Source organism: Lissotriton vulgaris, chromosome 6, assembly GCF_964263255.1.
Source record: "Lissotriton vulgaris chromosome 6, aLisVul1.2, whole genome shotgun sequence".
Classification (NCBI taxonomy): domain Eukaryota; kingdom Metazoa; phylum Chordata; class Amphibia; order Caudata; family Salamandridae; genus Lissotriton; species Lissotriton vulgaris.
In genome coordinates, this window is record NC_141694.1 from 410,303,563 (window position 1) to 410,325,577 (window position 22,015).

At 46.3% G+C, this 22,015-nt stretch overlaps 1 protein-coding gene across 2 annotated transcripts in view; it reads left to right on the forward strand.

The window, feature by feature from the left end:
- Positions 1-22,015, forward strand: part of TMEM14A (transmembrane protein 14A) — a 110,816-nt gene that overhangs the window by 17,907 nt on the left and 70,894 nt on the right. For both annotated transcript variants that reach the window (XM_086926421.1, XM_086926420.1), the window contains exon 2: positions 12,969-13,051. In XM_086926421.1, coding sequence (XP_086782547.1) covers positions 12,976-13,051 — 76 coding nt within the window. In that variant the 5' untranslated portion in view covers positions 12,969-12,975. The remainder of the gene's footprint in view (positions 1-12,968; positions 13,052-22,015) is intronic.

Here is a 22,015-nt window from a genome sequence, read left to right on the forward strand (position 1 = left end):
TCTTTCCTAATGATGCAGCTCAGTGAAGCAAGATGGCTTGCAGTGGCGCGTTGCGTCATTTTTTAGTAAATATGCCCGTTAGTTTCAAATTAGTCCATCCTGAGCGAACCTTACCCTCCGAATCTTGCCAGTGCTGCTCTCTTCTCTATAGCAAGCCAGAGAATGTCTTATTATCAGACTGGGTGCCGGTGGCAGGCCGAGGCATGGAGTCAGGACTGACCTCCATTGAAATTAATGCTATGTCACAGTGCACTAAGCGAAGTACACAGACTTGCTGCTCTCTGTGCTCTTGACATAGGCTACAGCACTGAGGTTGGTCCGGAATACTAACAGTGCCGGATGCTGGAGCAATTGGAATAATGTTACTGTTGCAATTTCTTTAAAGTAAACAACTCCTGGTCCCAGGCTTACATCTCAATAGCAACTCACCTCTCCTGTCTCACACTACAAAGGTGACCTACCAACCCTGTGACTCAAACTACTGAAGCGCCGTCTTCGCTCATAGGAGCTATCTTGCTGATAATGCGTGACCTTACATTCAATCAATCAATCACAAGAATTTGTAAATTGCGCTACTCACCCGTAAGGGTCTCAAGGCGCTGAGGGGGGGAGGGTGGAGTCGCTATTGCTCGAATAGCCAGGTCTTGAGTTGTTTCCTGAAGGAGAGGTGATCCCGGGTCAGCCGTAGGTGAGTGGGGAGGGAGTTCCAAGTCTTGGCTGCCAGGTAGGAGAAGGATCTTCCTCCTACGGTGGATTTCCGAATTTGTGGGACGGCGGCGAGGGCGAGGCTGGCGGATCGGAGCTGGTGGGTGGGTGTGTAGAATGTGAGGCGTTGGTTGAGGTACTTTGGGCCCGTGTCGTGGAGAGCCTTGTGTGCGTGGGTCCGAGGTCTGAACGTGATCCTCTTGTTGACGGGGAGCCAGTGCAGGTCTTTCAGGTGGGCAGAGATGTGGCTGCGGCGAGCGATGTCCAGGATGAGTCGGGCTAAAGCGTTCTGAATGCGCTGGAGTCTTTTCTGGAGTTTGGCTGTGGTTCCCGCGTAGAGGGTGTTTCCGTAGTCCAGGCGGCTAGTGACAAGGGCCTGGGTGACCGTCTTCCTGGTTTCTGTGGGGATCCATCGGAAGATCTTACGGAGCATGCGCAGGGTGTTGAAGCAGGATGATGAAGACATTTCAATGCAGTGATGCAGACACCAGTGTTAAAATGCGGTAGTCTAACAATTTATGCGTGGCACTTGGCAGGGCTGCACTAGAGAGGGGCTTTGGATCCGCCTACATGTTGGGGGCCATGAGTACATGTTTTGATTCAGCAGAAGTTGTGTGCTCCCACAAAGAGGCTCTTGCCCTCTGGCAGCTGTGATCTTTTGGTTTGTTTATCCAGCTGCCAAAGCTTGAACGTTCAGTATCATAAGCGTGATATTGGAAAGTTATTAAAGTGTCTTAGATAACACGTAATTTATGTTGCTTTTGTCTGCCAGCAGCACAGATAAGAGGAGGGCAGTTATTAGCCTCCATGGAATTGTAGGTCTTGCTAGACAGTGCAACAATCACCTGACCTTGTAACCTCCTCCAATCTTATTCTATCGTTTTTTGCTTCCATAAAAATACATATCTATTCCAATGCTATTTACTTGTAATACTTCACATTGCCACGCAACATTCCTTTAAAGCCAGACCTTTTGGCATTGCCAGTACTTGTTCACATTTGTCTTCTGTGGACTACAGCATGGGCAACTGGGTTAGCACACTTTAACTATTGGTGAACTTCACATTGAGTGACAGCATTCTCCTCTTTCACAAAGAACACACCTGCATACAAAGTAATTCCTTTGAAAACATGAGAGGGACCCTTTGTGCACCAAAGGACTAGTGTTCAATCTTTTTATAAGTTGATACATAACATTTCTAATATTTTTCTTGTGTACTGGCACACTGCTTTTTCAATTGGTACGGTATCCCCCATGATTAAATGTGTGTGGTTTAGGTGAGTGAATGAATAAGAGTTATCTCAGCATTTGCAAACCAAAGGATATATTGTTGTTTTTCTACAAAGTAATTCTTTTCACTGGGAGAGACTGCTGTGGCAATTTGGGCTTTTAGAGACAATAAAGGATTGCTATTAGTTTTTTTTATAATATTCGTAATGGCCTGGCAGCCCCATAACATTATAGTTTTACAGAAACAAAACAAGCATTGACAAAGCAAATAGTCTGATAACCAGTGACAGACATAGTGGCTTTGATAGTGCTTTTCAGATGTTGATTATTGGAGAAATGCAAATGTATTTGAAGGCCAATAGAAGATTCTTGTCAGTGTAAATGTTATATGCATTTATATGTGATTCTTATTCTAGTACGGGTTCTTGGGAGTGAGCTGCAGTTCTTGGTAGCTGGGATGTAGTTTTCAGTGTAGTGGGAACAGATCTTCAAGGTGAGGAGGATGGTACAGGCATTAGGTGGGTGCTTATGTCTGAGAGTTGCACATATCTGGAATACAGTTCTCAGTAGTGAAGTGCCAGTCAGAAGTAGTTGAGTATGAGGAATGTATGCAGGTCTTAGGCTGTGATTAAGGACCTCAAGGTGTGATACATTTCACAGGAGTAGGATGTATATCTCATGAGTGAAGGTCATCTATGATGTTTTGGGGGTTAGAGGCCCTGGCTAGGATGCAGGTTTCTATTACTTTGTATTATTAGCTTGAGGGTCTCAAGTGAGTGCATCTGCTTTTGGGGTTGGGGTTGTTGTATAATCCTCGGGTGGGAGTGTACGCCTCGGGTAGAGCACAGGTACAAAGGGGGTGAGAATATTTCAGGGTATTTGCAGATATGAAAGCGGTCTGTCATTCTAAGGCATTGGTGTATCAATTTGAGGAAGGAAGATAGAATGAAGTGGTATATATTATACTATATGTGGTAGCCTATACTAGGAAATGTACCAATGGTGCTGGTTGGTATGCTTGTTGACTCGCCGCATTGTTTTTAAAGTAACTTTTACTCACACCTACCTAAACATCAGTCCACGGTCCACCGCAGGTATATCCCGATTGTTGTGGAGGGACTCTGACCACTTTACACCACTTCCGGTCGCGAGGAGGTCTGTGTTGTAGCGGCCCCTACCTCCCGCGATAAAAATCTGATGCATCGCAGAATGCGCAGCGGGCGTGCCAAAGGCAAGCCCGTCTGCGCCCGGACGGGACCAGGGGCCACAATCCTTGTCCCAATTTTTTTTAAATACCCTGTCTCAATAAGATATACATCTGCGGAGATAGTGAATCATCGTTGCCTGCCCCAGCCTGAGTGTGAGTATCTTGATCCTTAGGATGAGTTTACTAAATGCCCTTGCTGTAGATTTAAATTTAACAAATCATGTCTTAATGGGGAGTATATTGCAATTACTGTGAATAGTCCCCTTCAACAAAATAACTGCCCCTCCTCCTGATGCATATCAACTAACACAACATTTGCCTTCTGGAATATTAACTGTTGCTCCCTTCCCAAACACAAATTGTATATATTTGACCTATCAAGTAGTGAACAGCCTGTTGCTATGTTTCTAACAGAAACATGGCTGCACGTGAGTTCAGGCCCAGACATAGCCTCGCTTACCTTCCAACTATGCTATAGTTAGGGTTGACAGAGAAGTTGAGATAGAGGGTCCTATCACCATAATTTAAAATGAATCTCACTCATGCAAACTTCAAGGGCTGTGAAGCAGGCCTTTTCAAACTAGTGTTGACCCCTCACTTTACCTTGACTGGCATGCTTGTTAATCGCCCCCCTGGCTTGCCGATTTCTTGGGCGGCTTCATTTCCAGAATTAATTTCTCCTCACATTCTCAAAGCGGCAAACGTCACCATCTTGAGCGACCTTAACATACATTTGGACAACCCCTCATGCCCCACTAGCAGCACGCTGACGTCTGATTTCGCAGCAATGAACTTGCTGCTGTGTTATACAGGCCCTACTCATAAGGCAGGCCACTTATTGGACCCCATATTTTCCAACCTGTCTGATATCCAATGTTCACCATCTCTTCCCCTATGTTGGTCAGATCATCACGCAATCAAATTGTATTGCACTGTTCCAATCAATCTACCAATATATATCTCTGGGCCACAGCAGAAATCTAGAAACTGGAGCAAACTGGACATGAATGCCTTTAATAAGCTTCTTTCTGACAGTTCTCCTTCTATTCCCCACGTCTCTACTTCTTCTTTAGATGCAATTCATAGCTGGATTCTTAAAGCAAGTGACAAGCAATTCATAGCTGGATTCTTAAAGCAAGTGACAATTGCCTTCCTGTCTCTAATAAAAAATCATATAACCACCGCTCCCCTGCCCCTTGGTTCACAGAGCAATTAAAAGTAGAAAAAAGCAAATGCAAGAACTTAGAAAGACACTGGAGAAGAAATTACACCATTGAGTCCAAAATAAAATACAAAAATGCTTTAAAAAAAATATCAAGCGTTCTGCAAAGAAACGTGTGCAAATTACGTCACACTTACTATTTCCAATGCACAGAACTGTTCGCGAACATTGTTTTCTATGGTTAAAAAACTTTCGGGATCAGATACTCAACCTACGCCCCCCCGTCTTAGATGGTTCACAATTTAATGACCGTGCTAATTTCTTTGTGAATAAAGTAAAAAACATTCACTCCACGCTGAGCGGCTCTTTGACAGCTATGATTATGCAACAAAGCTTTAGTCCGGAGTCCACTGATAAGACAGAACCCACCAATAAACTGCAATCCTGGTCACTACTAGACATTAATTCCTTTAAAAAAAAAAATTAGGCAGCATAAAATCAGGTTCACCTCGGGATCTTTTACCTTCTACGGTGCTGCAACAACTTGACACCCCTTCCCTTGAACTAATTATGGATCTTCTTAATGCCTCCATACAGGAATCAATTGTTCCTCCTGCATGAAAGCATGCTATGATTCTCCGCTCTTGAAGAAAGCCAATGTTGACCCTGCCCAACTTTCCAATTTTAGGCCCATTTCTCTTCTTCCGATATACTCTAAAATTCTGGAAAAACATATAAACTACCAACTTACACAGTTCATTGTATCCTCTAAATTTCTACATGATTCTCAGTCCTGTTTCGGAGCCGGTTTCTCAACAGAGACAACTCTGGTGGACGTTACCGAAATACAGAGACACCGCTTGGATATGGGGTACACAGCAGCCCTCATATTACTAGATCTGAGCACTACTTTTGACACCGTGTCTCACACCGTGTTAATACGATCCCTTCAATCCCTCGTCATCTCTGGTTTAGCTCTGAAACGGCTGACATCTTCCCTTACCAGCCGCACTCTTTAAATTGTTTCCTCTGCTGCCACATCCAAAGTTTATTCATCTGATTGTGGAGTCCCTCAGGGCTCTATTGTTAGTCCACTGCTTTTTAATGTTTGTTAAACCACTGGCGACTATTGCAGGAGAGGCTGGGCTATCCCTCTTCTCTTACGCAGATGATACCCAGATCATCTTCTCTCTTTCCTCTAAGAAGGTGTCTGGTTTGTCAGCTCTTCAAGACGGCCTAAGGAAAGTTGCAGCATGGATGCAAACAAACATGTTTAAACTTAATGGAGATAAGACCGAGGTTCTTATTTTAGGGAACAATAAAGAGCACTGGCCCATTGAACTGGGTACTCCACCCCAGCTCACTCAACAGTCCGCAATCTGGGCTTTATTGTTGATGACCGGCTGTCCATGAGACAGCAAGTAGTAAAAGTGGCAGCTACCTGCTTTACTGTATTGAAGTGGCTGAGAAAAGTCGCCTGAATGCTCCCTTGTTCCACCAAGAAAACGGTAGTCCATGCACTTGTGACCTCGAGAATAGAATATGGCAACATTCTCTATCTAGGGGCCTACAAAGATATATTTTGGAAGCTACAGGTAGTACAAAACGCTACAGCAAGATTACTATGCCGAATTCCTAGAGCCACTACCATCACCAGTTATCTAATATCGATCTCCATTGGCTGAAAGTGGAAAGTCATGTTAAGTTTAAAGCTTTGAGATTTTTATTTAAGGTCAAGTCCCGCACTGCTCCTCAGTACCTGCAAGCCCTGGCCCAACCCTACTATCCTTCACGACTACTGCGTTCCACTACTCAGGGGAAAGTTTTGGCACCCAGGGTCAGACTCTCACGGATGGGAGGCTGCTCCTTTTCCTTTCTCGGTCCCACTTTGTGGAATACTTTGCCTGCATCTCTCCGTCTTGAAACAAATTTTGCAAGTTTTCCCAAGGATTTAAAAACATGGCTGTTTAACCAATAATTCCATACTTCTGTTTCCATCCTCGTTGGGAAACCCTTTTTGGGTAGCTGTGCAACTTACAAAAACAATTTCACATAACAGGTTTCTGTGCCATTTTGCAATCTTTTACTTTGTCACCTTATGGGTTTCATGATGTCCTGGAACCTTAGGAGTACTAGGTCTGACGTACAGTCAGAGTCTGGCCGATGAAGGGGTGGGATATACAGTAGGTGCTATCTGAGGTTGTGGTTGAATGCAAGCCTATCCAGGGGCAGAATGCAAGATGCTCTGATGTGCACTAGGTTGCCAAGGACACTTGAGCACAACATAAGCATGTTTGAACTACAGCCTGCAGACTCCGGTAGTGAGAATGCTGAGGGTGGCACCCTAAGTAATCATCAACTCCACCCTGCTCTCAGAGTTGGCATTTCAGGGCTCGACGGAAGGGGGAATGCTGAGTAGGGTCTGGTGCACTGGCATGGCAGAAGGGGACTATGAGCAGGCCCAGCAGTGTGATTATCATCTAAACATCCTCGCCTCTTTAAGTAGTCTGAAGTGTGAAAAACCAAAGCCATGAAAGTGGACAAGGCGAGTCCCAGGTGCTAGCCTGCCATTTGTAGGTATGATGACTCCCTACTGAATTGCACACTAATGACTTGTCAGCGTGTTGCAGGAAAAGTAAAAAATGGTAGTGTTTTGCATGCTGACAAGTGTGATGGTGCTTCAGGCACTGTATGGCCCAGTCGGCAAGAGTGGTTGTGGCTAGCGACTAACTATCATAGGATTACAATAGCTGTCTGCACATGATGTGGTTCCATTTTTCACACTCCCAGAAATTTATGGAACTCTGTCAATGAGTCCGTCAGCCACCTTAAAACACTGTCACCAAACTTTCTGGACCGCTTTATTTACCACGGTCTGAAATGCAATATGGATCTGGCAGATTTCCAAATCGTGGGATTATCCATTGGTATCCCAGTCTTCAAAAAGCATTGAACAACCATTCACAGTTGTTACAGATCGATATCACACTTAGGTTGAACATCGGTAAGAACTTGGGTCTCGTCCACTTGGGGAGGCTACAGGAGTGGACAGTAGAAAAGGGAAAACTCTTCACTAGTCCACTTGGTGTTTCAAGGGGACCAGCAGCAAAAGCGCTATGACTCCACCTGGGTCTCCTCATTGGGAAGTATGTTATGATTAAAAGAGGACGGGTATATTTAAGATTCATGGACCTGTCCACTGCTTTTGATCTGGTTGACCTGTCCAATCTGTGACAAACCTTATCTTAGTTAGAGTATGTATAATGTATGTATGTATGTATAAAATATTTTATTACGCGCTCTGCTACTACAGAGTATCCTGGCGCGATATGTGAGCTTAAACAGGGCCAAACCAGAAGGAGAAAGAAAAAAAAGCAACTAGATACTGAGTTTAAAAAGGTGGGTTTTTAACCCCTTCTTAAATTCTGTCAGTGTGGCTGAAGCTCGCAAAGAGAGCGGCAGGGCATTCCACGACCGAGCTGCTTGGACAGAGATAGACTGGCCACCCAATCTCACATATCTGACTTTAGGCGTAGACATCAGAAGGAGATTAGCTGATCGGAGTGCACGGCGAGGAATATAGAAAGTAAACCTCTTGTGCAAGTATTGTGGTCCTTGTTGGTGCAAGGCACGAAAGGCCAGGACCAGTGATTTAAACACAATACGATGGGCCACAGGAAGCCAGTGGAGCTTTCGAAGATGGGCAGATGCGCTAGTTCTTTTCGGGAGATGAAATAAAAGTCGAACCGCAGCATTCTGAATGATCTGCATTCGATTGATAAGATATTTAGGGAGACCGCTAAAGAGGGCGTTGGCGTAATCTAGCCTTGATAAGATCAGAGCACGCAGAACCGTCTCTTTTGCTTCCCTATGAAGCAGTGGGAGGAACCTTTTTAGTGACTTAAGGGTCAGGAAACAGGTCGCCGTAAGTTTTTTTAGATGCACTTCAAACCTGAGATCCTGTCCAAACCAGACCCCCAAGTTTTTGGCCAGGCCTCTGAGAGAGCTGGGACAGGCAAAATCAGGCGGCCAGATAAGATCCTTGAAGTTGGCCGGGAAGTTGCCATAAAACAACAGCTCTGTCTTGTCCTCGTTACATTTGAGTTGGGCTGAAAGGAGCCACCGAAAGACATTAGATAGACAGGAGCAGACGACACTGGCATCTAAGCAGTTCTTAGGCCAGGTAAACAACAGCTGTGTGTCGTCGGCATACGCCATTATTTTGGCTCCCCACTGCTCAGCCAGATGGATCAACGGAGTCATATAAATGTTGAACAACAGAGGACTCAACGTCGACCCCTGAGGAACCCCTGTGCTGAGCTTCTTGGGAGACGAGGCGTAAGGAGGTATCCATACTTGCTGCGTCCGCTCCGACAGAAATGAGGACAGCCAGGCCAGAACCGCGCCTGACAGTCCCACCTCTGCCAGCCGATTCAGCAGCAGAGCATGGGGTACCGTATCGAAGGCGGCAGATAGGTCCAGCAAAACCAGGACCGCTCTGCCGCCTCCGTCAAGGCACTCCCTAATAGCCTCTGAGACTTCCACCAGGGCCGTCTCAGTGCTAAAAGCCGCCCTGAAACCCGATTGAGCCGGGTGAAGGGCTTTAGAGGACTCAATGAAATTATTCAGTTGTCTGAAAACAACCTTTTCACAGACCTTCGCCAATGCCGGAAGCAGCGATATCGGACGATAACTGGATGTGGCTAGAGGGTCCAGGCCAGGTTTCTTTAGCAGGGGAAGTAATTTCGCCTGTTTCCAACAAATGGGCACAGAGGCAGAGGCCAGAGACAGATTAACAACCTGAGTGACCTCCTGATATACCAAGCTCGCCGCTCCACCCAGAACCCTGGCGGGGCACGGATCAGAGGGCGAACCCGACTTTAATGACTCCAGGATGGCCAGCACGTCCGCTTGCAGAGCTGGCTCGAAGATGGAAAATTGACTGATGGATTGCTTCCCACCAGAGCTGGCAAAGGGTGCCAAAGGCTGAAGAAGACCACAGGAATTTTGGAGCTCTTCTTGGATTTTAGCAATTTTATTGTCGAAAAAACAGGACAGTTCCTCGCACCAAAGATCAGAAGCCGGAAGGACTGGGGAGGCAGCACTGGGAGAGAGGAAACTCTGAACAATGGCAAAGACTTCTTTGCCATTGTTGTCCGCCTTCTCTATCCTTTCTGAGAAATACCTGCTTTTAGCAGCCTTAATTTCGGCATAGTAAACCTTCTGCGCCCTCCGCAGATCGCTCTTCAGGTCAGGGTGGAATTCAAGGCGCCAAGCTCGCTCCAGTTTTTTACAGCCGGATTTGAGTTCCCTGAGAGCGTGGGAGAACCAGGGTTTAGAGGGCGATGACCTGACCCGTTTACTACCACCTCTATTGGTGGGTATGACGGCGCTTTGTTTAACCCAGGCATTGAATGAATCCACAGCAGACTCTAGGTTAGACGGCAAAATTGGCCGATTAGCCAAAAGAGACTCTGAAAAAGTGGTTACATTTATTCGCTGGGCGTGAGCTTGAGGGGCAGGCAGATCACTCGGCCCTTTAGAACTTAAGGGCCATGTGAACAAAAGCAAGGCATGGTCCGACCAGGTAACCCTCATAGGGGGTAACATAGTGATCTCGAAGTTAGAGCAAACCAGATCCAACCAGTGACCAGCCTTATGGGTGGGGAAGTTCACCCATTGTGTCAGGTTCGCCAGCGCGAGGACCTCCACCAAAGCCGTTGATTCAGGCAGATCCCCCGTGTCCATATGGATGTTAAAATCGCCCAGCAGGAGATAGCGAGAAAAATTAAGGGCACGAGGAACAATAACCTCCTCAATTTTTCCCACGAAACTACTGGCATGGCCGGGGGGGCGGTAGAGTAGGGTACCTCCCAAAGTAAAGTGGGGGGAGAGGACCACAGCAAAGTGTAGCAATTCTGAATCGCCAAGGAAATCTGGCGATTCACACACCACTGCCCAGTGGTCACGATAGATTACCGCCACGCCGCCACCCCTGCCAATCGGTCGATCCATCCTAGCGATCCTAAATCCGCGTGGAATAGCAAGTTCAAGCACCGGCATACACGACTCAGTGAGCCAGGTTTCAGTAATGAAAAGGAGGTCAAACTCCTGCTCATCAAGCAGCTCAAAAATGTCAGCCGCATGACTGACCATAGATCTTGAGTTAATCAGGCCAGCTTTAATGATATCTAAATTGGACCTGGGTATAATAGCAGGGGACAATTGGCGTGTAAAACAAAACCCGCATGCCGGACAGCGATGGAGAGTAGTCTCTAACACCTCCCAGTGTTTGGCGGCATCGCAGCTGAAGGTAGAGTAGAGGCAGAATTGGTGTCGCTGACAGAGAGAATACATTCTTTGCATTCAAAAGTGATTATGTAGTGTATTCTTAAATGTGCTGTCTTAGCTCTTTCGTACTAATATATTGTCATGTCAACATGGCGTCACTGTAGGCCATCCTTGCTGTGTTGGTTTTTGGCTGTTTTCCATTTTGGTCAATTCTTCAGTAGTTGCTGATGGGAGCAGGTGCTGTCCTCTGATTAACATGCGTGTTGATCTCTCCTCATTCATACATTATTCCTTTGGCTTTGATTTAGCCAGATACATATGTTTTCAGTCATTAGCAACAGGCGGGAGAGGTCTGCATTAAATAACCTTAAAATAGCAAGTTCTAGTCTAGAATTTCATATCTGTATTCTCACATCCATATCCTTTAAAGCATTACCTAACAGCCTATCGTACTTTTAAAGGGTTATGTTGCAGTAGTAAAAGCTACCATGACAGAATTCCCTAGATCTGTAGCAGCGCAAGGGCTTCTGCTTTGAGTGATTGGGATAAGCTCTCCTTTTATCGATCTTGTAAATACTGTCATTTTCTTGATACATCAGAGTTGTAGACCATGTCTTTCCGGTTTAGATTTTCACCTGTCATCTCAAAGTGCAGCACGTTCTCAATGTACAGTTTTAAGTCCATTACATATGAACTATTTTAACCACAATTCACGCAAAGTTTGTCTCTTCCGTGCCTTTTGACCAGATGTTTGCTGTTTCAGAAATGCTGCAAAGTCTCATAGCTATTTGTTGTAATGAAGACAGGGTCCTGTTCCTTGGTAACACTTGAGATGGTATTTATTAAGATAGAAGGTTCAAGATAAAGTTTCTGACAGAGCCCCACCAGGAGCAGCCTTCTGCTGCTCAGCCCATTCTCCCAACTGACAAACTCACTCACCCAACATTCCACCGTATCATCCACACCAACATTCCAAACCACACTTACACTGGCTGAGCAGCAGGTACAACACTATTCAGTAAAGAATTAGGTCTCAAACATTACTGTTTTGTGCCTCCATCGGGAGTGCAACTATAATGTGTGATGCTTTTGTTTTCAGCTGCGCTGCCACTGGCACTAGCTCAAAGGTTGAAATGCCAGAAACCAGTCCTCGGTAGCTTGTTTCCGGTCCAGGGAAGGCATGGCTTGGCAGTTTGGGCTGGACTGTTCCCATGAGGCACAGGGTCAGACTGATTTGCATATGCCCATGTCTGAACTGGGGTGGCAGAGTGGGCTAAAGAACGGTGATGGATTAAACCCAGATCTTTTGACTGGGTGTGAGTGTTTGATTGATTCAGATGCTCCGTCCATCACCACCCCCTTTTGTACCGCTTTTGGCCGCCATAAGTGTGGCAGGGTATGCTCAGTTGACTGGGGGTGAGTGCTTGTATTGTCAACGCTCCGTCCATCATTTCCTTTGGTTTTTACTAGCTCAAAGGTTTCTCATCCTTGGACCAGTCCATGGCAGATATTCGGCATAGTTGCATAAAACTAAAACTATTTACATATACATCTAAAAAGAGCGTTTTTATATCGGTAATGTTTATATTGAAAATCTGTTGTGGATCGGACCGGCCTGGCTATTTGTTAGACACCCCTGCATGACCCTGTTATCTATCAGTTGACTGACTGCCTGTTGCAGGTTTTAAAACATTCAAGCATTACAATTCTGTCAAAACCACCTGACCCATTACTTTTAGATTTCCAATAACGAAATATGAAAAGCAAAGGTTACAGCTGTGTTCTGGAATTGTGGTGCACCGCAAGTAAAGCGAACATTGGTGTTCGAGGCATGTGATTGCACTTTGGGGAGCTGTTGCTTGGGTGTGACGCCCAGGGGCCGATTACACATGCCCTTCGACTTCCCATGTAGCATGTAAAGGCAGTTAGTGGACCTATCAATTTACAAGGCCCAGTCAATTTCATCCTGGATCTGCAGGTCGTAGAAAGGAGAAATTAGGAATTACCAGACGTATGGGGCTGGATTAGCTGATTCCCTCCGTGATTTTATCATAGCACTCTTAGGGTCCCACTTGTGATCCCACCCCTCCCACAGAATTACCGGAATCCCCGCTATCACTAATTCTGGGATGGTGGTGAGGAATGTTGATTTAGTGGAGCCATATTTCAACTCTTGTAATCAGTACCTAAAAAGTAGATGTAGGTCTCTGTGTAAGTCATTTACCAAAAAGACATCTTAACCTTTCCAAAGTTTGAGATTGATACAGCCGAGCAGTTTCACTTTCACATCTGTAGATGACGCTATGTACATAAAAGTTTTCCAATGTTTGAATCTGTTTTACAGAGATTCCCCATTCTCCCTCTCTCCCCAGAGTAAAAATGGTTGTGGACTGGATTGGGTTTTGCTATGCCGTCGTGCTGGCTTTTGGTGGTGTGCTGGGATACACACGGAAAGGTAAGAGTTGTAAGAAATTGACTTTACTGTTTTTATGGGGTGAGGTGAACTCTTCCACATGGGCAGGCCTTTAAATGGAAAAAATAGGTGCATGTACTCATTAAATCGAGGCAGAAGATTGGTAGTGGGAGGGGTTGTAGACAGGGTGAGTGAGACCTGATGATACAAAAACACTTCTGTTGAGTATTCATTTTGCCCTTGCATTGCCTCAAACTTTCCATATGTGCAGAATAACAGCTACATATGCGCATAAAGGGAGGTCTGAAGACCTGCTGGGAACAATGGAAGGAGCTTCTAAACCCTGAATGGGCCAAGCCAGCAACAGTACTATTAGCACTTTCAGGCTAATAATAATCAATGTGCCCAGGACAAGGGAGACTAGCATTTACACCAGTTGCAGGCCATACCAAAACATGTGAGAAATGTACCAATATAAACAAAATGTGTTCACTCATTACACAAAACGAATGTCATACATCACATGTTAATGTTTCCTTGTTTTGTAATATTTGCAGCTTCTTAATGTCCTACTTGCATTTGATGCAATCCTTATATATTCAAGAGTGCACAGACACACACACACACACACACACAAACCAGCATTCCACACATTTATTTTCAAATACCTCTTGAGTGTCCTGATTGAATGAATGAAGTGTGATTTGTAACCGCGCAACTTAGCCCAGTGGGCGTCAAGGCGCCTAGCTCAATGTTTAGCTGAGTCAGCCAGGTGGCAGGGACTTACTGGTAGGCTTTAATGAAACACCAGTTTTTAAGGGCTTTCCTAAAGAGGTCCAGTGAGGGCTGAGATTTGATCTCCAAAGGAAGTGTGTTCCATAATTGGGGTGCCAAGATGGAGAATTCCCTACTTCCCCATCTGACCTTCCTAGAGCGAGGGACTACCAGTTGATTCAGCTCTAAAGAGCGAAGACATCTGCTGGGTACATAGCGGGTAAGCAGAGACCCAAGAGCATCAGAAGGGCCTGCCATGAGGGCACAGTAAGTAAGGCAAAGGAGTTTAAAAGACACCCTAGAGGAGATAGGGAGCCAATGGAGGCTCTTCCTTTCAATAGTAGCAGATGTAAGCCATGGAAGGGCCAGCACAAATCGTGCAGCAGCGTTCTGCACCACCTGCAGACGCTGCAGAAGACACTTGTTGGCCCCTGCGTAGAGAGAGTTACAATAATCCAGCCTGGAGCCAACAAGAGCAGTCACAATCTGCTTGCGTGCCTGGGGGGAAAGGTAGTGAAGGATTCTTTTGAGGGTCCTGATAACACCCCAACAGGTGGCAACCTTCCTGTTTACCTGAAGCTCCATAGAGAGCGAGGTGTCGAAGATGACGCCGAGATTCCTGGCAGATTGGGTGGGAGTGGGGCAGGTGCCAAGAGATGAGGGCCACCACTCGCCCGACCACATGTCCTGGTCCTTGCCAAAGACCAGGACCTCTGTTTTGTCGCCGTTCAACTTTAGGGAGTTAAGAATCATCCACTCTGCAACAAGCTGCATGCACGACCTAAAGTTGGACGCGGATGTACTCAGAGTGGGCCAGGGACACCATAATCTGCGTGTCATCTGCGTACGACACCACCTCCATCCCCTGTGATCTTACTAATCTCGCAAGGGTGGCCACATAGATATTAAACAGGGTCGGGCTCAAGGCCGACCCCTGTGGCACCCCACATTGCAACGATTTAGCAGGGGAGAGGAAATCTCCGAGCATCACTCGCTGTTCTCTCTGCTGTAAAAAAGAGTTCAGGAGACTCAGGGCCGGCCCTGTTACCCCTGCCTCCCTTAACCGAGATGTTAGAGTAGAGGGAGACAGGGTGTCAAACGCCGCTGTAAGGTCCAACAGCACTAACACGGTAGTCTGGCCGAGATCTACTTTTCGGCGGATGTTATCAACTACCTTAGTCAGAGCAGACTCAGTGCTGTGGAACTTCGTCCAACAGCACTAACACGGTAGTCTGGCCGAGATCTACTTTTCGGCGGATGTTATCAACTACCTTAGTCAGAGCAGACTCAGTGCTGTGGAACTTCCTAAAGCCGTGTTGGGACCCGTCCAAAAACCCAGAAGAGTCCAGGAAGATGGATAAGTGAGAATTCATGTGAGCTTCCAGCATCTTTGCAGGGGCCGGCAGAAGAGATATTGGTCTGAAATTCTTAAGAAGACCTGGGTCCAATGAGGGCTTTTTAAGGAGAGGCTTCACTATCGCCTTCTTCCAGACCGTAGCAAAGGTGCCCTGTTCCATAGCCCCGTTCATTATTTCCAACAGGGGGGGTAAAATGGTATCCCTACATTCCTTAAGTACTTTCAAAGGAACAGGGTCCAAAGGAGAAGCTGATTTAGTTCTATTAAGCAATCGATTAAGACCCTCCAGGGAAAGCGCTGGAAAGTGAATAAGGGTATGGGAAGGATCTCCAGTCCAAGATTCAAGATGCGTAATTCCAGAGCAATCATTGTCATTCAGAGAAATCCTCTGGGATTGTAGAACAAGATAGATATCATCTATTTTTTTTATAGAAGAAATCCGAGATATTGTCGCATAGCTCTTGTGAACCTACCACGGGGTCCGGTGCCTGCAGAGAGCAGAGGGAGTCCACGATCTTAAAGAGCTCTTTAGATGAAGTAAGAGAGCTAGTCAGGTTGGTGAAATATTCCTGTTTCTCCTTAATAACTCTGCTTTTATATTCTCGCAACTGGCACATGTAAATCTCCCGTTCTGTAGGATCCCAAGATTTGCGCCAGCCTCTCTCTTTCCTTCTACATTTTTGTCTAAGAAGCCTCAAAGATTCCGAGAACCAGGGGACTGTAGGTTTCTGACGTGCCACATATCTAAGTGAGGTAGGGGCTAACTCTTCAACTGCCTTGGTGATAGTCGGCAAGTCCTTGTGCCGCCTCATCCGCCTCCATTAGAGATGAAAAGCTAGTGGCTTGAATGTAGGGAGCCAGAGCATCGTTGGAAAAGTTTCTGAAGCTTCTTTTAAGACCTTTATTAGTGGCAGCGTACTTAACCTCAGTCAGGGGAGATTCTAAGTCCAGTGGTACTGCTAGATGATCAGACCATACCAGCGGCAGGGGCAGACCAACTGTTAGTCTCGCATCATTGGAAAATACCCCATCCAGGGTATGACCGGCCCTATGAGTCGGGCAGTGCACCATTTGGACGAATTCACAGGCTTCCAAAGCATTGATCAGAGTAGAGGTGTCTTTAGCTTCCAGGTCGTCAAGATGAAAATTTACATCACCAAGAATGGTGAAATGAGATCTCCCAAAGTAAGGCTCCAAGATTCTAAAAAGCTCGGGGCAGAAATTGGTTCTCGGTCCTGGGGGTCTATAGACAAGAATTCCGGAGAAGGAGACCGAAGAAGAACAGACAATGCAGAAATATAGAGCCTCGAAAGGATCTGAAGGAACCGATAGAGACTTCACCGTACAGGAGAGTGTCGCCTTAAAGAGGATTGCCAGTCCTCCTCCTCTGCGTCGTACTCTATCCTGTCTATGAAGCATATAACCTTCAGGTATGGCCAGAAGGAGATCATGACCCGAGGACTCAGAGGCCCACGTCTCGGTCACAAAGACCCAAGCTGGTTGCCTCATGCTCACAAAATCGTGAAATGCTACATTGTGCTTAATGAGAGATCGCGCGTTGATCAAGAAGCCCTTTCTAGGTTGTGAAGTCGTCTGTCGCGGGAAGGGAGGACTAGATTTCCTACAAGAATGTGTGGTCCGTTTAAAGGATGTTCTACACGTAGGGCATACCTGAGACTGACGCAGGCCCTCAGGAGAAAACCGATAGTGGCACGGTAGCACTGTGGGTCTAAGAGACAGTAATTCCAATGTTGAGTATTCCCAGTGCGATGTGTGGGACCTGTCATGAGCCCCAGGGTCCAGCCCGTCCTGCAGCGCGTCCTCAGCGCGGACGGGCGCAGACGGGCTGAACTCTGGCGTAACTCCGGCGTCAATCGGGCGTCCCCGCTGCGCGTCAGCATGACTCCCTTTTATCCACGTCTAGCGTCCTTCTGACGACTAGAACGTAGCAGCTCCCGAATGGCGCCGAAAAGCGGCACAATCTACTCGCAAGATGGCGCGAGTACAATGAATTACGCCGGGAAGCGGACCCGCCCAACAGCGGTGGCTTTCAACATTTTTATAGTGCAAGTGGGGGCCAGAGAATTAAAAGCAAGGTTAAGATTAAAGCAAAAGACAAATAAGATACAAAACGAGGTGGGTTCTCTTTCTCTCTGATTTCGTCTCTCTCTCAATGATCAGTTTTAACCTTGTGCTAGTTGCACAATTTGGTAACATCAACTTGGAGGCTCTACTGATGGTTATATGTCAGACTATTGAGTATAAAAATATAGACCTGCCATAATATTGATATACAGAGTATCCTGACTGTAAGTACACATTGGTAAGTATAGACTTACTAATTTTAAACTTGAATCTACATATCTTGAAAATGTATATCGCCATGGTACATGTATGTGGATTTAAGTATAGTAAACCTATGTATAATACTTACCTTCACAATATTCTGGTAGTTAGTTTATAGCCATGATATTTTGGCATGTGTATATTTAAATGTCACTATTCCAGTAGTAAACCCTGCTAATCAGGTCTGAAGATAAAATCAAAAGCAGGGTTATAGAGTTAAATCAATGCAGGGATGATTTTAAGACTAAACATTGATATTTGGTTGTAAAAAAAAAAGCAAATTTAGGGGGCGTGGCTTGGACGGCATTGGTGATGGCCACCTAGCCTGTTCTCTGCCGCGCAGGGGGAGCGATCGTTTTGTCTTTAGGGGGCGAAAAACACCTCTTCACTCGAATGCACAGCGGAGCTGGGCTTTGGACCTCCTGAGACACACTCGGTGCGGAGTTCGGCACCTAATATGGGCGGGACGTACCTCTATGCCGACATGCTGCCACGCCACTGGAAATGAGCCCGGAGCGGAGCGCTGAGCGCTGACAGCCTGCACGTCTCCTAGCGGGAAGCGGGAAGCGGCGGACCTGAGAGCCGCACACGGAGGGAAGGTGAGCTTTGTGAAATCACCAACCGAGGCAATCCGCAAATTTATTAAGATAACCGGTGTGATGTGCCCGCCTGCCTGTCCCTAAGATGGCCGCCCACCAGCTACCTTGCAAGTAGAACTCATACAATTGCGCTAATAACACTACCAAAACCCAGCGGAATGACCCAATGGCACAGTATCTCTGCCCTAAGCCTTCCTGAAGGGTGCCCCTAATAGCGAGAGCGCACTTTTCAGCGATAATACAGCCGAAAATAGAGCTGATTGACGCCTGACCCCAAGATGGCGACCCTGGTAGTTTTTCCACCTTTTTTTCGGCGCGAAAAACGGGAAAAACGGGAAAGATAAGCAGATAAGGATAAGCACCCTTGATAAGATAAGCAGTAATCAGGATCTGTGCAATTTAAACAAATGGGAGGTTTGCTCAATCAGCCCTGCAGACCCAAGGTGGCATAACCTAACCTAACCTACCACTCCTAATGACACAATTTCTCTTGGAGGTGCAGCCACAATGGAATTACAGCCACAAACAGAGATTGACATATAAACATTAACCAGCATTAAACACTATATCATTGAGTGCTGATAGCTTTCTACACGTTCCAATTGAAAACCAAGGTCCAGCGCAAGAGATCCAGACCTTATCTGAGCGCACCAACACTATCTGCTAGATCTATAAGCTATAAGATCACAACATTGGGGGTCTTCGCTCGACGACCTAACTCAACCAGCGCTTTAGCATCCTTTCGGCCACCCTGTCCTTTCTCGCAAACTCGAAGGCCGTCGCAATAGCGTCCTACACACACGAATCTCCTTCAAAATGACGGACATGGATGAGAAGAAGAACAACAAAAAGGTAAAACCGGAACCCTCACTGTCAGACTCTCCTATTAAATCGAGGCCGGACGTCAGCAGTACCCTAGAGGTAATTCTGAAAAAACTGGCTGAGGTGCACGACCTAGCAAAGTCAACCAAATCTAACACCGACTCTATGCAGCTGGAACTTACTGCAATTAGAGCTGACATGAACTCTGTGCACAAAAGCATTGATAAAGCGGAACAGAGAATTAGTGACTTAGAAGACAAATCCAATACTGCGTCCACTTCCATACAGCAACTCCAGGGATCAACGGACCAACTCAGACGCCAGGTAGCGGAATTGGAGGATAGAAACAGAAGGGGCAACGTGCGCATCTTCGGAATTACAGAAAATGCTGAGAAAGATGCGAATTCCTGCGTAGACTTCCTAGAGGCTTGGATCCCGAAGATAACAGGGATTTCCTTCCACCACGAATTTGAACTCGACAGAGCCCACAGAGTTCCCAGCTACATCCCTCACGGATACAGAGGCCCACGTCCACTGATATGTAAACCACTAAGGTACCAACATACGGAAGCTATACTTCAATTCGCAAGACGCAATCACAAAATTACTTGGGAAGGCCATAATATAACCTTCACCCAGGACTACTCGAAAGACACACTCGAAGTTTGGAAAGGCTTCCTGGCCCTGAGGGAAAAACTTAGATCGAAAGGCATTCAGTACTCCTTTGTTGGTCCGGCGAAATTCAAGATCACCATACAGGGCAAACCGAAATTCTTCACAGACCCCAAGGCACTGGCTCAATTCTTCGGAGACTCTCCACCGCAGAGCATGGACTTGTCCAATGGCTCATCAAACAAACGGAAGACCAACTCACAAGAAAATATAAACTCAGGTTCTGATCATGGGTGACTCTAACAGAACAATCTCAAGCCACTAACTTGGAGTTCATAATGTTCTTAATGTTCTCATTGTTCAGTATCTTCTACAGTAAATAGTTAGTCGAAATAATCTTCACCCTTGAGCAGCCGAACATTTTGCTGCCTCTTCTGTTTCCGTTTCTGTTGTTGCTTTGATTCTGATTGACTCCGTCAGGTAAGACCGCTCAGTGCCCATACCGTGGTCACCTGCACATCCACTAATATCTGTATCAAGTGTTTTAAGATGGATCTCGCTTGATGCTCTCTAATCCGTAAGCGGGGCGTATGCTCTGCTCCATTAGTCTTAACACCATGACCCTACCAGGGACTCAGTTGTTTCTCAGAGTCTATGTATGTACCTGTAGAAAGTCCTCTCATGTGTTCCTGTCTTCTGATTGCGCATACCTTTTGTTAACGCATGTGTTACTCGTTTGAATGTACGCAGTATGCGTGGCTAAATGGTCATGTTTTGGTACCTTTTCCTCATTACTCTTATTGAATATGTTCTTAAACTTCACTGCTTAGTTAAGTTTAATGTTTACACGATTTATTAGTGTATCAAACACTACTATATACTACTTACTAGCAGCCCGCCCCGGCGTTGCCCGGGGGCAGAAGGGGGCTGGGGGCTGCTTTTAGAGTATTAGTGTAGTCCCGGCCGGAAGCCCGCCCCCACCGCCCTCCCGCCCGCCCCGACATTGCTTGTACCGCTGCCCTCCCGCCTGCCTCCATTCAGCTGTCGAATATTGATAGTTACCTGTCCCCTGTTACATCCATCAGTTTAATCCCTTCCTGCGTCGCAGACGGATGGCAATGCCGTCGCAGTTCCCAAGTTCTGTTGAGGGGGGAGGAGGGAGGGAAGGAGGGGGAGGGAGGGAGGTGGGAGGGGGAAGGGGATAAGGGGGGGGGAAGAGGGGGAAAAAATCTGGTTTGTTTCAGCATGCTTTTTTTATGTGAGGTTAATACTCTTTCTCCGCTATATGTCAGCAAAAGGACTGCTTTCCGATATTACTTGGAGGCTCTCGCAGAACACACACAGTGATCTAACCTATCGCACTACTAACCTATCCACAGTAATAGCCTCCAGTACCATGTTCACTACAAACCCGAAAGGCGTCTGCTCAACCAACAGCATTGTAACGGCACTACACGCGAGACAGTACAGATCCAATGAAACAGCTTACTCATTCATACCCATCACACACCCACCACCCTCTAACATACCCTTCAACAATATAACGCCTGACCAAGAGCGACACCATAGTAACCAATGACTCGTAATACATCTATCTCGGAGGGCCTTAACATTGTTTCCCTCAATGTCAAAGGTCTCAATCATCCGGTAAAGAGGAGAAAAGTTCTAGAATATCTGGCCAAATCCAAGGGTGACATCCTACTCCTGCAAGAGACTAAACTGTCGAAAGATGATGCTGTCTATATAAACCAACATTGGATTTCTCACAATCTTTGCTCTCCAGCAGTTAGCAAAAAAAGGGGGGTTCTCACACTAATAGCTAAGAAATCCAACATCTCCGTAGTTTCACACACTCACGATGATAACGGCCGCTTTGTCATGGCACACCTCCAGAGAAACGAAGATCATATCCATGTCTTGAACGTATATGGCCCCAACAATGACGATCCAGAGTTTTGGGATTCACTAGCCCCGACCTTAGATTGTATTCTCCAGGGAAGACTACTAATTATGGGGGGCGATTTCAACCTGCCACTAGACCCAATCACCGATCGCCACTCAAATTGCGCCTACCACCCCACACGCTCACATACTAGCTTACACCGCCTATGCTCCAGATTCAACTTACACGACTCATGGAGACTCCAACACCCTGACGGCCGAGATTACACCTTCTACTCGCCTCCTCACAACTCCTACTCGAGGATAGATTATATCCTCATTAATAGCCCCTTCACTCACCTCATCGAAGAAACCAGTATTGCCCCTAAATTGATTTCCGACCACTCAAGCATACAGACCAAACTGGTGGGTTCTAGTTCCATTCTCCCCCCGAAAAGATGGAGATTCAATGACGAAATATTTACTGAGCCGGAAAACAAACGAAAGATCGAGGATGCCATCCTAGACTACCTCAAACATAATGACACCCCCGACTCAGACATAGCGAATGTTTGGGAGGCCCTCAAAGCCACTTTGAGAGGAGTAATAATAGGC